The sequence below is a fragment of the Arvicola amphibius genome, chromosome 13, assembly GCF_903992535.2.
Source record: "Arvicola amphibius chromosome 13, mArvAmp1.2, whole genome shotgun sequence".
Lineage (NCBI taxonomy): Eukaryota > Metazoa > Chordata > Mammalia > Rodentia > Cricetidae > Arvicola > Arvicola amphibius.
This window is the reverse complement of record NC_052059.1, coordinates 72870393-72888642: the sequence shown is the minus strand read 5'-3', so window position 1 is coordinate 72888642 and position 18250 is coordinate 72870393. Positions and strand designations below refer to the sequence as shown.

At 41.7% G+C, this 18250-nt stretch overlaps 1 protein-coding gene across 2 annotated transcripts in view; it reads right to left on the bottom strand.

The window, feature by feature from the left end:
• Positions 1–18250, bottom strand: part of Samd8 (sterile alpha motif domain containing 8) — a 49055-nt gene that overhangs the window by 20087 nt on the left and 10718 nt on the right. For both annotated transcript variants that reach the window (XM_038309977.1, XM_038309978.1), the window contains exon 2: positions 153–745. In XM_038309977.1, the coding sequence (XP_038165905.1) occupies positions 153–745 (593 nt within the window). The remainder of the gene's footprint in view (positions 1–152; positions 746–18250) is intronic.

Below are 18250 nucleotides of genomic sequence, written 5' to 3'. Positions count from 1 at the left end.
GTGGTCCACCTACTTCAGATCCCAGAGTACAAGTATGTGCCACCATGCTTGCAAAGCATGTCCTTTGATGGCACCAGACAAGGTAATGTCAGCTACAATTACAATGTAATTATCCACATTACTACTGCTGTGACTCTAGAAACAAAACCTACCTGTCTAAGAATATATCCGGGAGTGGTGGATAGGTCTGCATGTCAGGAACTCGCTCGTGAACAATAACCATAATGAAAGATGTAAACCCGAATACTATAAAAACGTATACACAACTCAGTATGGTCTTCCAGTACTCTGGGTCCAGTCTTCGAACAGAATGTTTGTTTTTGCCATTCATGTACTGGTACTGATCAGAATTCAAGTCAGTGACGGGTCCATCACAGTCGTGTGTGGGCTCTCCATTGCAGAGCCAGTCTGTGCTCTGAAGAGCGCTGATGAACGGACTCATGGGACTCATGGGACTGTCACTGCTGTATCCCATCTCCTCCAAAACATCAATATGGATTTTCTGCAATTTTCTGACTGAGAGCATTAACCTTTTAATGTCTCCTAGGACTTTGATTTCCAGAGGAGGAGATCGAAGATCATATTCAGTCAGGGTGAGTAATGTGATTCCATCAAGTCGGTGCTTATTGCATAAAATGTCCACATACTCAAAGAAACCTTCATCCTTCAGCCACACCGCTACATGCTTGGTAGTCCAGCGGCGAATGCAGAGTTGACTAGGGCCTGCCATTTCTTCCTCCACTGCCTGGCAAGAGAAAACAGGAAAACAAAACAAAAACTTTAATAAAATCTTTACAGTAGTCCAACATCTTCATTAAAGACCAAATGCAAATACGCATACCAGAAGCAATAAAGTACCTATACTGCCCTCACTGGCTTTCAGTAACTGTCAGAGACCAGCTTCGACAAAAATGCCACTCACCAAGGTAGGGGCCCGGGGATTAGAAAGATAAGAGAATGGAGACGCAAGTGAAATAAAATAAAATGGAGACAGGATGGTGCTGGGAGGGAGTCCAGAGAGTGCTGAAAATCATCTGCTTCAATTTCCAACTGCTTAAAATACCCGACCCCAAAAACTAGGAGTAAGATAAAAACTTCATTAACATGATACGAGGAAATGAACAGACCAGTTGAAGATTGCAGGGCAAGACGAGTCACGCTCACACCCTAGACTAAAACATTCTGTAGGCAAATCACTCCATGGGTTTATCATCTCCCTAAGGAAGTAGAACTTAGTTGGATCCTTAGACTTTTGTTTGAGTTAGAAACAGATCTACTTCTCAATACCTGAAATACAAGGTCTAAATATTAGCCACACCTGCTGACAATAACCTTGAGAGATCAGAACTCTGATCTAAATCAAGGTGGGACCTTTGCTTGAGGTAGAAACAATAATCTTGAAGGAACAGAAGTAAGTTTCAACTCTCTGACCTTTAGACAAGGTGAAAATAGGCTCACAGTTTTGGGTCTCCACAAGTAATGAGAGACTTCAGACTAACATTCTAATCATTTTAAGAGGTCAATGGCAGGTGTTTTGGTTTATGAAGGGCAGGTGTTGACTCAGGACTCACACAGGCCACGGCAAGTGATCCACCCTGAGCTACACTAGCAGCTCTAATACTTTAGAGAAAGGTGTTTTACAGGCGGGGTTTCCACAGCATCTCAACAATCACTTCAAAAGATTACCATGGAGAACAACAGAAAGAGGAAGATCTCATTTTAATATTTTTTATAAAATGAAATCTATAAAAGACATGGGGAAAAATTTCCCCACTTGAGGTGGAAAAGAATCGTTCCAGGAAATTTTAGATATAAAATAATTTAGCCAACAGATAAAAAGATTTTAAAATAGCTATGAATTTGAGCTAAGTTCCTTTGAGTTCTTGAAAGTCCCACTGCAGAACTGAAAAGGCATTTCTGGGAGATAGGGGCCAAAGCTTTAAAAGAGAACTGTCATTTCAATATACTCAAAAATATGAAGCAAAATTCAGATAATAATTATAAAAGTTATACAGCTATAAATTCAGATTATAGTTATAAAAGGCTACTTAATGCACTGTTTTTAAAAGTACTTGACAAGTTTTGCTACTTTGATCCTGCTCAGCTATTTATGTTCTTTTTCTTTTGTGAAACCTAGGTCTATCTCAAGTTTATAAAGTGTATCAGATACATAGGAAGCAAAGGCTGATATAGAAAAAAGGCTGATATACCAAAACTACTTCTCATGTGTCTACTTCTTTGACTTTTAAAGCCTGTGGGTTTTCTGAATTTCTAATAGCTCACTACATTCCCTTCTAAATAACGTTTAAAAACAGGAGTTATTTTTTTTTTAAAATCCACAATGATACAATAAATACCTAGCTTTAAAAAAAAAAAAAACAGTTACAGTAAAGTGTTCTGAGAAGATATAGGTTTCTTTTGTGAAAGTTCATTATACAATTTGAAAAAGAACTTGCTTTAAAAAGCAAAACAAAACATTAGTACAGATGAATATCCTCCAGGACAAAGTCCTCCAGAATGTATAAGACAGTCTATCATTCCCCTCCCGACCAGATGATGCTCTCATCTCCTGATTTAAGCGCTTATCATGGCTTTACAGGACACATTGTAGACTAAGAAAAACTTCTCAGCTTCTTTAGGTTAAGAAAAGCAAAAGGCAGGTGATGCTACACAGCCTTCCCTCCCACACAGCACTTGTTAAAGACTTAATATCTCTGAGCAAAAACAGATATTTTAACCAATGAGCTCACCCCTATCTTCAAAAGTATTCAGGAAATAAGAGACACCCTTGATGAAATTCACCCAAAGATGAAAAATGTCCGTCATTAAATATTGTCTTTATACCAAAAAAGCAATCCTCACTTTCAGAAAGCTTAGAGTTGCATTTCATTATCAATCCACATTTTTTCCAATCTTAAAAAATTAACAATGAATGCATCTACAAAGGGTTTGTATTTTAAGTCTGCTGCAGTTATATATAGCATATGTAAAATTCCATTGAACTATGGTTTTGCCCTTTCTGCTACATCTTTATCTTCCTTTCCCCCAGGTATGCTCTGACTAAATCATCAAACTTGGATACCTAACAAGACATGCTATACACTCAGCAGCAGTTACCAAGTAGCAAACCTCATCCACAAGTAAAATTCTCCGCTTTATCTTGATTCTTCTACTTTCCCTCCTCTCCAACAGCTCACCACCAGCGGGTTCCAAGTCCCTCCCATCCTTGCAGCATTATTCTTTGGTACAGTTTCATCTCATACTCTGAGCAAAATGACTCTTCTCTTCCTTCACATTTCTCCCCCATATTAACTCACCAGTTCTTTCAACTTCAATCAAACTAACCAGCTTTGATGCCCAAGCTTCAGCCACTAGAAAATACAAGTTAGAACACAGAAGTCTCCTGGAAGCCTTTGAGCTTGCTGTGGGAAAGCCTTAAAAGCAGGACACATTTCACTGCTCTACCTCATCAGGTTAGTGCATGTCCTTTAATTGTGTGCTACTACATAATAGTTACAGGGTCACAGTAACCAGCACTTAGCCCCGCTGTGAGAACCTGCAGTAAAGAGGAATATTAGAGATGATTCAAGCTTCAGCATCCATTTAATAGTCGTGCTGCACCACAGGAATACCAGGGAACGAAAACTGAACAAGGAATATGACGGACATTGGTTTTATACAAATCAATAAAATGAATTTTGGTCAGTAAATGTTTAAGGATGCTTTTCCATTTTAACTAATAATTGGTTTGCATCAATAATTGGACTGCTACTTCTGATCAAGTTATAAAAATAGAAAAAATTTTACCCTCTAATTTGAAGTAATCAAATAATAAATAAAAATACAGGAAAAGGGGGCTGGAGAGACGGCTCAGAGCACTGCCTGCTCTTCCAGAGGTCCTGGGTTCAATTCCCAGCCACCGCATGGTGACTCACAACCATTTGTAATGAGATCTGGTGCCCTCTTCTGACCTGCAGGCATACACGCAGACAGAGCACTGTACACATAAATTTGTTTTAAAAAAATCTTTTAAAAAAAGACATGAATAAGATTCAAAATGATGGCTATAAGCTAAATTCCAGAGAGACAGTAAGCAAATGAGGTGGCTCATATTACTTCATCTTAATACCTTGAAAGCTTTTAGACCAGGAGAGGCATAAGACAAGAAACCCAGGTGAGTTGAAGCCTGGAAGACATGCTGAGCTGAGCTGATCAAAATGGCTGTATTTATGGGGTTGAATACCACAGAAACACTCAGATGGAGAACTGCAGAGATACACAGAGGGTCTCCCCTGAATACTCATCAGAACATGCATGTGTCAAAACAGAGAAGAAACCATCCAAAAGCATTCCCAACATGTACAACCACAAAAGTCAATTGCTATCAGACTAACCAACAGTTCACAATTCATGGGGCTTCGGAAGAACACACAACATCATCAGTGGGGCAAAATCAAATCTAAAACCACAGTTCTCAACTAAGGCTAACTCTAACTCCCCTCACATTCCAGGGAAAGTCAGCAGTATGTGTATGAATGCTTCATTGTCACCACTAGGTGAGGGGGCTACTAGCTTATAGGAAGTAGACACCAGGGATGCTGGTAAAAATCCCATAATGCTCTCAGCTGTGGTGGTACTTACCTGCAGCCTCAGCCCTCTGAAGGCCAAACCAAGGTAACAGCAAGGTCAAGGCCAGAGTGTACTACACAGAATTTATCAGGGACTACATAGTGAGACCTTCTGTGCTGCTGTCTAATTTTATCTAACTAGACACAAGCTAGAGCCATCTGAGGAGAGAACTCCAATTGAGAAAATGCTCCATAAGGCAAGCCTGTAGAGCATTTTCTTAATTAGTGATTGATGGTGGAGGGCCCAGGCCATTGTGGGTGGAGTCATTCCTGGGCTGGTCCTGGGTTCTATTAAGAAAACAGGCTGAGCAGCCATGATGAGCAAGCCAGGAAACAGCACTCTGCCCGGCGTCATCTCCTGCCAGGTTCCTACCCTGTGTTGACTTCCTTCAATGATGAACTGTGATATAGAAATGTAAGCCAATTAACACCCCTCCAAATGGCTTTGGTCATGGTATGGTGTTTCACCACAGTAGTAGTAACTGTAAGACACCCTCCCTCAAAAAACAAACAAAAAAAAACCTGTCAGGAATGGTGACAGTACATGTTTTAATACTAGCACTCAGAAGACAGAGGCAAGATGATCTCTACAGTAAGTTCCTGTTGTAGGAATTCAGTAGAGTCACTGTATCTGGGGTAGTACTAGAATGAAGAGCTTCCCTGTATCTAGGATTAAACACAGCAGAGTGAACAGCAGTTCTCTAGAAGTACTCTGACCTACACGAATCTTAGAACTGTTTACTGAAGGGACTCTGCAGCCTTCACTTGACTTTTTGCCCGAGGCCCTTGTACTATCAGGTAAAACAGCTGACACAGGAAAGGACTAAAGTCCCGAGGGCATGTGATGCTTCCCTTCAGAGGGGTCTACAGATTAGACAGAACCTTGCTAAGAGGAAATACTTCAACCAAAAAACAACTTTGTGTAACAATCCATGAATACGCCTGGCTGTTCAGGGTCCAGATCTTCGGAGGCTGGACCTCCCTGCTGCCACACAGCCCTTAAAATTTCATTTCGGAATGACCTCTTTTTTTGACCGACCCATGCAACATAGAACATCCTGCCAAGTTCCAGACCAACTAGAGTTACACAGTTACATAGAGTGACCCTGTCTCAAAACAAACAAAAGGATGGAAAACCAGTATCGTGTACTGGAATCCTGTCTACAAACAAAGGAATTGTTTGGCTCCCAAATGTCATTTTGCTGCTAATGAGAAAAATTACCCTAGGCTACACATTTCTCTGATCTAGCCTCACAAATTTTAAATACATCTTGCAAGTTAAGGGATATATATAAGAATATATCCCTTATATTCTTTATAGGATATATAAGAATAGAATCCAAAAGCAAGACATTATAATCCATGGGGGGGGAAAAATCAATAGAAATTGATCAGAACTGACAGAGATAACAAAATTAGAAGGTAAAAGGAAATTTATATAATTATGACAGCTGTACATTTCAACATGCTACATAAAAACAGGTGTGCTGGGTATAATGATCTGTTCTGTCCTTTTAGGAGACAAGTCACGCCCACCCACCCCCACTCTGGTCTGCTGAGGCAGGCAGATCTTCCTTCCTGCTTATAGCCTGACTCTTCCGTTTCCTAAAAGGCAGCTTCTGTCTCTCCCCCTCTTTCTCCCTCTCTTGTCTCTCTGCTCTTCTTCCCTTCTCCCTTCCCCTTCCATAACCCACTAAATAAATATCCAACCTCACTCCACATGGCGTGCCTATCCATGTCTCTGTCTCTTTCCCGCCCCTGAATGTCTCCCTGCTCAGGACCAGCCACCACTCAGGGACCTGCAGCCGTCCCTGCCTGGGACTGGATGCTCTCAGGTGCCCACTGCCTGCAGCCACATGGCCTGCTGCCTGCCACCGGGGACCCTGCAGCATTTTTATTAATCCATTACACTGGGAACATGCCTATCACCCAGCGCTGAGGAGGCTGAAGTCAGGCACATCTAGAATTTGGGGCCAGTCTGGCCCTCATGGTGAGTTCAGGCAGAATCCCAGCTGTATCATGAGGCTGTCGTCGCCCCCCCCCCCAGGAACTAGAAAAAGAGAAAACTAGGTAACTCCCTGAGAGAAGCTCAGGCCTCAGGTGTGTCCTACTTTCTTCCTGAGCCCATCCTCCTTCTTTCCCCTAAGCACCTTGTTTAGAATCTGTGGGAAATCTTTTCATAAGCACCTGTAACTCTAGTTCCAGGAGACTCTGATATCCTCTTCTGGCTTCCATGGGCATCAAGCACACACATGGTGCACAGACATGATAGCAGAAATAACACCCATACACACATAAAAAGTTTTCTTTAAATTCCCAGATGTGGAGGCTGGCAAGAGGGCTCAGTGGTTACAGGTACAATAATGCTCTTTTTATTAAGAAGCCGGGATTCCATGTCCCAAGGCTCACAACTGCCTGTGGTTCTAGCCCCTGGGGATCTGAAACTCTCCACCAGCACCTGACCTCATGTGTACACACTCCAGAAAGATGCACATGTGTGCACACACAAACTGAACCAAAATAAGCCTTAAAGGTCCAGCTATGCTTCAAAGGGGCTCACTCTGAGATCCTTATCTGCACAGGCGCCACTAACCCCAGCTTGGCCTGAGCTGAAATTCCTAAAGACTTAGGGGTGTTTCCTTGAGCTGTCATAACTGATAGACTGAAACTGAGGTATCTTCTTCTCTGGCCGCTTTTTTGGGGGGGGGGGTTGGTTGTTCAAGACAGGGTCTCTCTGTGTTAACAGTCTTGGATGTCCTGGAACTCAATATGTAGAACAGCTTGGCCTCTAACTCAGAGCTCTGCCTGCCTCTGCCTCCCAAGTGCTGGGATTAAAGGTGTGCACCACCACTGCCCAGCCTTCTCTGACCCTCTTGACATTACTTTCTCATCCATGACCTCCCCAAACCCCTCCAAGCACTGATGATTCCCTTCAAATGACAACTCCCTCCAATCTATAACCATGAACCTTCTCCTGTCTCCCTAAGCAGTCAGACTGAGATTTGATAAATAGGGTCCATGCACCTATTCAGCACGGAAGAAGTAACAGAAAACAAAACAGCAAAAGGATCAGTGTGGCTTTAATCCCAGTGCTCAGGAGATAGGTGTAGGTGGGTCTCTGTGACATAGGGCCAGCCTGGTCTACATAGTGAGTTCCAAGCCAGCCAGAGCAACATAGTGAGAACCTGTCTAAAAAGGGGGAAGTGGGGGAGATGAGGCAGATTAGGAAGACAGGGAAAAAAATAATTATACGGGGAAGAAAAGTCCCCACTCTAATGTCTGATTGAAGCCTCCTACTCACTAAGAAGCAAGAATCTAGTACAATTACCATTGGCTGTAAAAGCTACCAACATGGAGAGAATAATATTCCTTTTACATACAGATATTTTATCTTAAAGTCACAAATGACCAGCATAAAGCCTAAATGTGTCTAATCCCTGGTAGAGCCTCATTCCTTTCCCTAGATACTTGTGAAAATCTCAAACATGACTGTTAACTTTGTTTATAGTAAAGAAATCCTATTATCTAGACTTTTACCTATCAATTAGAATCCTGGCTGCTGTCCTTCAGGAATCATACTGTGATCTCCGTTAGTATTCACAACCCTCTTTGATAACTGCTTCAAATTCACTAAAATCCCATCCAAGCGTGTTAAAGGACAATGAAGGCTCTAGAGAGGCCACACCCACATCCCTGCGTGCTTCCTGAGCACCACCTCCTCCTAACCCTCTACTATATCCTTATATTCCCTTCCTCCCTCCTTAAAGCAGAGTTGGGGGCTTTGTTAGACATTTGAATAAGGTTTATAGATGTTAATTATATAAAGTAGCAAGACGGCTCTGGAGGTAAAGGCACTTGCTACCAAACCAGACAACCAGAGTTTGATAACTGGACACACATGTGGAAAGAAAGAACAGGCTGTCCATAGGAGTGCCACGACAATCCCCACTCTCTGTCATAAGTAAATGCCAAAAACAAAACAAACCATTTAAAGAAACTGAGTATAATCTACATGGGAAGAAGAAAGTAGAAAAAGACAAGATCTCCTGGGTAAATTGGGAGCATGGGGACCTTGGGGGAGAATTGTAGGGGGAGGGGAGAGGTGGGGGGGATGTAGAGCTCAATAAATATCAATTAAAACGAGAGAGGGGGGGGAAGAAATTGAATATGTCATAATTCTTACCAAGACTGCAGGTCCAGAGGGCTTCACTGGTGAAAGGTAGCATCAAAAAAAAAAAAAAAAAAAAAAAAACAGTACCAGCCAGGCTGTGTTGGACTCAGGAGGCAGAGGCAGGCAAATCAAGGCCAGCCTGATTTACAAAGCAAGTTCCAGGATGGTCAGGGCAACAAACAAACAAACAAGCAAAAGAAAAAAGAAAAAAAAAACAAAGCAAACAAACAAAAAACCTACCACCAACAAAAAAACAAAAGCCAAATACCAATTCTCTACAGCCCTTCAAAGAAAGGATATTTCTGAATTCATTCCTGACAACGAAATCGAGGAGATGACAAGAAAATAAAACTATGAACCATTTCCCTGATGTGCAAAGATAAAAAAATTCAAAACAAATTTAAAGACATAAAATAACAAAGTAGAGTCAGGCATGGTGGTACAGGCCTTTTAGTCCTAGCACCTAGGACTCAGGAGGCAGAGGCAGGCTGATCTCTGTGAGTTCAAAGCATCTTTGGAGAACCTACTAGTATCTGATTCCATGAGGAAAGCCTTCCTCCTAATTGTGCATGCTTAGTATAGAGGAGGCCATGAAAACTCATCCCCAGTGCGTACATACATATAGAAAATATAAAAACAATGTAAACCATCAGAAGATTTCTAGAACTGGCTAGGCATGGTGGTGTATGCCTGTAATCCCAGCACACCTGATATTCAGAGGCAGGCAGATCTCCTTGAGTTCCAGACTAGCCTGACATACACAGCAAGTTTTGGGTTAGCCAGTGCTACATAGTTGAAACCTTGTTTGAACAACAAAATCAAGAAGTTTCTACTATTACTGTCAAGTTAGCAAGACTGTTACATAAAAGTACAACATACATAATCAAACTATAGGGCTGGCTCAGCTGGTAAAGTGCTTGCCAGGCAACCATGAGCATTTGAAAAGGCTAAGTTAGGAGGATTTGGTGCTATTTCGTTTATAATCTAACAGATAAAGCTTGCCTAAAGATCCGAGTGCAGAGCTAAACCACTAGTTAGCCATAGAGGCCAAGAAATGGTAGCTCACACCTTTAATTCTAGTATTTGGGGAGTCACGCATCTTTAATCCCAGCACTAGGGAGGTGGAGACAGGAGCGACATGGCTGGGGGGAGAGAGGAATAGAAGGCGGGAGGAGACAGGAGCTCAGATGCAGTCTGTAGACTGAGCCCTGGTAGGGGTAAGAACTCTAGTGGCTGTCACTCTGCTCTGATCCTTTAGCTTTCACCCCCGATATCTGACTCCAGGTTTTTATTATTAATATCAATAAGAATATGTGCTACACCAGGGTGGAAAAGGGACTCTAGTAATTTGTCTGTAATCCCAGTGCTGGGGATCCCTAGAGCTCACTGGCTGGCCAGCCTACCCAAAATCAGTAAGCTCCAAGCTCCTATGTTCAGTGAGAGATATCATCTCAAAAACAGATGTGTATATATGCATGCATGTATCTATGTATTTGTATAGATATAAGTAATACACACTCAAAGAGCATTTTTTTTTTTTGGTGTTTTGAGACAGGGTTTCTCTGCAGCGTTGGAACCTGTCCTGGAACTAGCTCTTGTAGACCAGGCTGACCTCAAACTCAGAGATCCGCCTGCCTCTGCCTCCCGAGTGCTGGGATTAAAGCTGTGCACCACCACCGCCTGACTATAAGGCATTATTATTTATGTATTCTGTGTGTGGGTGCGTGTGCCCGTGTGTGTGTGAGGCCAGACAATGACACTGGTGTTCTGCTCTGTCACTTCCCATCCTACTCCGCTGAAACGCTTTCTCACTAAACATGTTGCTAAGCCAGTGGCCAGCACGCCCCAGTAAGTCACCCCATCCCCACTGCCAACAGTGTGGCTCTTTACATAGGTGATGAAGATCTGAACTCAGGTCCTCCACGCTCGTGGAGCGAGCACCCTACCTGCAGGGTTATTTCCCCACACTCTAGGATGATCTATCTCTCTGTGAAATAAAAAAAAAAATTAGAATAAACCTAATTTGAAGTCTGTTTTTTTAAAGGTAATTTCACTTAATTCTAAACCGATGGCAGGGTTTTATGAACACTTGTAAACATCATTGTTATCTAAATCATTCATAGAACTCAAAAGAGATCACTGGTTTTTGAGACAGAATCTCCTTTAATTCATTAAGTAGCCAAGGACAGCCTTGAATACCCGATCCTCCCGTCACCCAAATGCTAGAACCATAGACATCCACCATTTTATGCAACAGATATACTTCTTTGTTTTGATTTTTGTTGGAGACAGGATTTCTCTGTGTTAGAGCCCTGGTTGTCCTGGAACTCACTGTGTACACCAGGCTGGCCTTAAACTCAAAGAGGTCAGCCTGCTTCTACCTTCCTTGTGCTAGGATTAAAAGCATGCGGCAGCACACTCTACTCAGATATACTTTTTTAAAAACTTTTTTGTAATTATTGAGAAAGGTCACACCATATGTAGTCCAGGGTGGCCTCTAATCTGTGATCCTCCTGCCTAACCATGCTAGGAGTACCACATTGGTCTTGAGTTCAACTTGTTTCTTATGATGTTCTTATATACATCCTTGATGAAATGAGAACATCTTAGAATAAATACAATTTAAAAGCTTAAAAGCTGGTGTTCATAATATCAGCAGAGCTACTCTTTAATCTCTGAGTCTTTAGAGTATCTTTTGTCTCGCTTGGGAGAAATGCCTATTTAAGATTGTGGTAGGCTGGGCAATGGTAGTTCACACCTTTAATCCCAGCACAGTAGGGAGAGGCAAGCAGATCTCTGCGTATGAGGCCAGCCTGGGGGGGTCTGTCTTAGAAAAAGAAAGAAAAAAGCTGTTAATCTCTGAAAATCTACAAATCCTTGCTAATATTTAGTTGCTTTCTTTTCAGTTTGTCCTTTACACCAGGGGAAGTAGCATGATGCAGGACAAGGAGCAGATTCATTGTGTTGGTTCTTGGGAGTGCATTTCAGTGTACTGGTGACAAATCATCCATCTGGGCACCTCAACGCCCTTATTTGTTAAATGGAGAGGGGAAGGGAAAAAGAACAGGAGAAGCCTGGCACAAACAACACTGCAGATCAGACAGTGTGCACACGGATCTCATTTCACAGTAATACCGATCCCCACTTCATCTTTGCCTATTTGCTCAGAAGGCTCTCTCTGCAGGGACCTCTGTTTTATACTTTGTACTCTTTCATCTCCCAAATAACAGATTATAAAGCAAGTATTAAAATAGTGGTAACAGCAGTGGCAGCTACATTTATTAGTTGGCAGACAGTATTCTGAGGCTATAAGAGATTGTCTAACACTCCACAGTTTTACGAGGCAGATTAACTTCATTTTATAAATGAGATAATGATCAGAAAAGTATAATTCGAGGTTCCTACTTGAAATTAACAAGGCAAGAATTCAAATTCAAGAAGAAACATTTTTTCCACATGCATTTTATGCAGTGAGTCAGGTGGGGCGAGGGCACACCATTTAATATCAAGAAACTATGCCATTAAATATAAATATTTCAGCATGCATATTACAATAATGACAACTTCCTCTAAGCATGGTGGCTGGCATATGGCTGTAAGCCAGCACTTGGGAGGTAGAAGCTGAAGACTGTGAGTTTAAGACAAGCCTGTACTATTCAGCAAGACTCCAAATGGGATTAAAAAAAGACAACCTCTTATAGCTGTATAATATCCATCATTGCACCTAAGAAAATTATTTTATTGTCTTTCCTATCTCTCTTCCTCTCAGGGTAGAGGTTAAGAACTATGAATTATACTAGGTTATTATATATCCTTAACACAGAATGATTTCCCCCCTCCCTTCCTCCCTCTCTCTCTCTCTCAGAGGGGCAAGGGACAGACAGCATTTGGACTGGCACAATCCTATAGAATGACCCACATTTTGGATTGGCCTAGCTGTCAGCTGTGCTGTGTGGTAGTGGTAGGTCACAAACACATGCCTTGGATGAGAAGATAAAGATTTGTATGGAGTGTTTATAGGATTTGGCTTTGGGACTGGAGGGGCATCTCAGTAGTTAAGAGCACTTGCTGTTCTTCCAAAGTTCTTCCAAGTTCAGTTCCCAGCATCCATACTGGGCAGCTCACAAATTCCTGTAACTATAGCTCCAGGTCATGTGAGACCTCTGGTTCCAGAGTCACTGCACACACGTGTATGCATGCATGTACACACACACACACACAATTAAAAATAATAAAATACATCTTTAACCCCCCCCCCCCCTTAGAGGCAGGGTCTCTCACATAGCTCAGGATAACACTGAACTCCTGAGAGGTGAGGTTATAGACATTAATGGCTTTATTTCAACCTTTACTTACAGCAGGTGATATAAACGAACCATTGTACAACCATAAAACATTCTCTACATAGAAGGATAACAAATTCAAACCAGAAGATTCAAATCAGACCAATCCTTTTAGCTTTAAAGAAGCCCAAATGGAGCCAGGTGGTGGTGGCAGCACACGCCTTTAATCCCAGCACTCGGGAGGCAGAGGCAGGTGGATCTCTGTGAGTTCAAGGCCAGCCTGGTCTACAAGAGCTAGTTCCAGGACAGGCTCCAAAGATACAGAGAGACCCTGTCTCAGAAAAAAAAAAAGAAAGAAAAAAGAAGCCTAAATGATAAAATTGCTATCTCTTCAAAATGATAAGAGAAGGGTACTCAAAATAAGATGTAGGCGGATTTTAGGTCATTTGTAATACAGTAAGGAAATGTTTTTATGTGCTTGGGTGGTGCCTGTACTGTATTATCAATACACGCGTAGCCTGAAAAGCTGTTTGTACTGTATTATAGATTCTTGTGAGAGGACTAGCCTTCACATAACAAATCTGGAAGACAGTCTTGATGAGCAAAAATGGTAATGAGACTGTAAAGAATTCAAATATACAAAAGTCATCCTTATCCCCAACCAGCTTATACACCACACTCAGGATTTCTTGTGACACCAAAATGGCTGCCCCAGTGCAGGCGTCCACTGTCCTCTCAGTCCTTCAAAACTTTATCGTTATTTGCCTAAAATGTATAAAAGCATGTTGTTCTCAGGCTTCACCTTCTTTGTGAAGAACTTACACTCTACTGTCATTACTCCTTCTTCTATCAGCTGGGAAGAGGAAATGACATCCTTGTCATGGTGACGAAAGCGACAAAAGTACGCCTTGGTGTCACCACATAATCCTGAGTTCAGAAGTCTGAAGAGCACTTATTTATCCAACCTTTTTAAAATCTCAGTGATAGGATAAGAACTGTGACCTCTCTTATCAAAGCTATTAGAAGAGGGCAGGGACCCAAAGCACGGCACATCCAGTACGCCAGAGATGCTTCCAAGGGCTTTCCTCTCACGTTAAATAATTCTCACGGCAGTCACGTAAAGCAGCCATTACTAATGTCTCATCTGACAGATGAGCCAACTGGTCTAAACGGGTCAGCAACTTACCCAAGACCAACTTAAGCCAGTAAATAAAACAAATAAAGATTTCCCTTCTATATACTATAAATATTTATTAGCACTGGTTAATAAAGAAGCTGCTTTCGCCTATGGCGGGGCTATAGCTAGGCAGAAAACTATACTGAATACAGGGAGAAAGAAGGTGGAGTCAGGCAGACGCCATGGAGCTCCTGAAGGAAAAAGTCGCCAAAACCTTACTGGTAAATCACAGCCTTGTGTCAATACACAGATGGATAGAAACGGATTTAGATCTAAGAGCTAGCTAAGAATACACCTGAGCCACTGGCCAAACTGTGTTGTAACTAATATAGTTTCTTTTTTTTTTTTTTTTTTTTTTTTTTTTGGTTTTTCGAGACAGGGTTTCACTGTAGTTTTAGAGCCTGTCCTGGAACTAGCTCTTGTAGACCAGGCTGGCCTCGAACTCGCAGAGATCCGCCTGCCTCTGCCTCCCAAGTGCTGGGATTAAAGGCGTGCGCCACCACCGCCCGGCTATAGTTTCTGTGTGATTATCCGGGTCTGGGTGGCAGGGAAATGTAAAAGCAGTCTCCGATTACAAATATCAGTTAAAATGCATGTTCTTACCCACACATTGCTCAGCCTTCTGAACTGGGGATTCATTCCTACTGTAAAACACAGCTCCAAATATTTTCTAGCTATCAGCACAATAGAGGCTGCAGTCACAGGTCGTGTACAAGTCTGCACTTACCAAGGGCCTGCTTCACACAGGTGCTAGAAACTAAGGCACCACAGATGTAAATACCCTCACATGCCAAATTTATTCATCTATGAATTTTTGCTCTGCATACAGTATGTAAAGTATTATACTATTCAATGAGTCATATTCCTAAACAAATCAAAATGATCCTGCCCTAGATTTTATAGTCTAGAAAGGGTTGTCAAAGGGCAATAAATAAATACATGTTAAATGAATTCTTATAAAATTACCTCAGTTTTCAAAACAATACCAAGAAAGTGGTGACTTGTGTAATTTTTTTTTAAAAGTTGGAAACAGCCAGGCGGTGGTGGCACACACCTTTAATTCCAGCACTTGTGAGGCAGAGACAGAAGGATCTCTACGAGTTTGAGGCCAGCCTGGTCTATAGAGTGAGTTCTAAAACAGTCTCCAAAGCTATAGAGAAACCCTGTCTCGAAAAACAAAACAAAACAAAACACAAAACAAAACAAAAACCTGAAAGCATTAGGGAGCTGGGGAAAATCTAGGTTATTTCCAGCTGGTAAGATAAACGCGGTCACTCGTGTCATTTGAACAGAGTCTGTGAAGATGGAGCAGTAGAAGGACACCAAGGCAGGAAACAGTGTGGAGCCACTGACAACCAAAAAGCACAAAGGTGTTCTAGGATTAGACAACCGCACGAGGCATGGTGGTGCACATCTTTAATCCCAACACTCGGGGGCAAAGGCGAGTGGATTCTGAGTCTGAGGTCAGCCAGGTCTACAGAATGAGTTCCAGGCTAACCACAGCTGCATAGTGAGACTGTGTCTCAAAAACATGAAGCATATCAACTACAAACTGGAACCAATCATAGAAAATGCTATCAAATTAAGAACCATGAGAATCACAGGACATTTTAAGTAAGAAGATGACATAATAAGTATGCTTTAGAAATAATAATTTTTGACAGGCATAGTGGTGCACACCTTTAACCCCACAATTTGGAAGGCAGAGGCTGGGGGAAATCTCTGAATTCAAGGCCAGCTTGGTCTACAGAGTGAGTTTCACTAGCTACTCCTCCAGAGAACCCAGGTTCAACTTTATATGGCACCTCAGAAACCATCTGTAACTTGTTCCAGGAGATTCAACCCCCTCTTCTGGCCTCTCTGGTACTGCACACATGCTGCAGGCAACGCACCCACACAAATAAAAATCACTATTTCTTAAAAAGAAAAAAATTGCTAGAAGAGTGTAGAACAGGTCAGAGAGTCTGAGTTACGGTGAAGAACAGCTACACCTACAGCTACCGTCTAAGCCAGCAATGAGACTCCTGAGGGCTCCAAGGAGATGAAGGTGTGCGCCCACAAATGACAGCAGCACTACTCGACAAAATGTCCAAGATTCCAAAAGAGCCCACAAAACGTCAACAGTTAAAGCTGTGGCACACTGATACCATCAACTACATACAACCTTGCAATAAAAATAAGTTATTGTATATTCAATACCTTGGATGAGTCTCAAGGATATTAGACCTGACGGAAAAAGCCAGTCTCAAAAGGTCACACACCGTGTGGTTCTACTTATGCAACGCTTTCAGCCTGACAAGATTATAAAAGTAGGATCGATTAGTGGTTGCCAGAGTTAGAGATAACAGCACAGAGAAGGATCTTTGTAATGAAGGAACAGTTCTTTATTTGGATTGGAACAATGTCTAAGAATCTATTCATTATAAAATGACAGTTTCCTGTTTCTGATAATGTCGTATAGTTATGTAATTTGTAACTACAGCAGGAAAGTGGATGAAAGTACATGGGTTCTCTGGCCCATCTGTGCTACTCCCTGTAAACCTTCATTTCAAAACAAAAAGTTTAAACATTCTTTTTTTTTTAAACTATCCTAAATAATAAGAATTCCATGCCTTTTTAGTTAAAAAAAAAAAAAAAGTATGAGGCGTTGATGGTAGGAGTCAGCTCTGTTCTTCCAGGACCTGAATCCAGTTCCCACCACCCACATGGATGGCTCCTAATCACCTGTAGCTCCAGCTCCAGGGGGAATTTGACACCTCTGCCTCCACAGGCACCTGAGCTCATTTACATACACCGATACACAGACACACATATAAATGATGAAAAACAGAAAAAACAAACAAATAACCTATTAGGGGAGGTGGTGGTGCACATCTTTAGTCCTGTACACAGGACGGTGGATCTCAGTGAGTTCAAGCCGAGTCTACAGAGTGAGATCCAGGACAGCCAGAGCTACACAGAGAACCTCTATGTCAAAAAAACCAAACCTAACAAACAAACAACAACAAAACCCTATTATTAGCTAATTCTAGGATGGGCTCTTCACTCTACATTTCCAAAGTTTGTTTTATATATTGAGCATGTAAGAAAAAGAATTTTAAAAAATTAAGATTATTTTTCAGTGAAGTATAATACACTTAAGTAGATACACAAAAAATCAATTAAACTACTAATTTATATTAGTGTACATATACTAACAAAAGATAAGAAATACTGAGTTAACCAGCAAAACCACAATATCCAGAAACAAGACATGACGACATCAACTTCATCCCCATTAACCCTAACTGTGACCTAAGAATGCCTTCACCTTTAACCCAGGAGGAACTAAGACTTTAAACAGATAATTACCTGAGCTTTGAATACATCACTTTGTTAATCAGGAGCACAGAACTGCTACAACATCACTCTGCAGTGATCTAAGACATTTAGTGTAACTGTTTAATGTATGGCTGAATAAACTAAAGGTAGAGAGTTAAATTTGATAGAGCTTATCACCAACAGAATCTGATATAAAACTCAGAACCACGGTTAAGAAAGCTGCCTCTGCCAAGCGGTGGCACATGTCTTTAATCCCAGCACTTGGGAGACCGAAGCAGGGGGATCTCTGTAAATTAGAGGCCAGCCTGATCTACGTAGTAAGGTCCAGGACAGCCAAGGCTATACAGAGAAACTGTGTCTGAAAAAACAAAAAACAAAACAAAATGCTGCCTCTGAGCTGGGTGTTAGTAGTGCAGGCCTTTAATCCCAGCAGAGGTAGGTGGATCTCTGTGAGTTCAAGGCCAGCCTGGTCTACAAAGTAAGTTTCAGGACTGTCAGGGCTACACAGGGAGAAATCCTGTCTTGAAAAAAAAAAGAAAAGAAAAGAAAAAAACAAAAACAAAAACAAAAACAAAAAATGAGCTGGAGAGATGGCTCAGTGGTGAAGAGCACTGACTGCTCTCCCAGAGGACTTGTGTTCAATTCCCAGCACCCACATGGCAGCTCACCA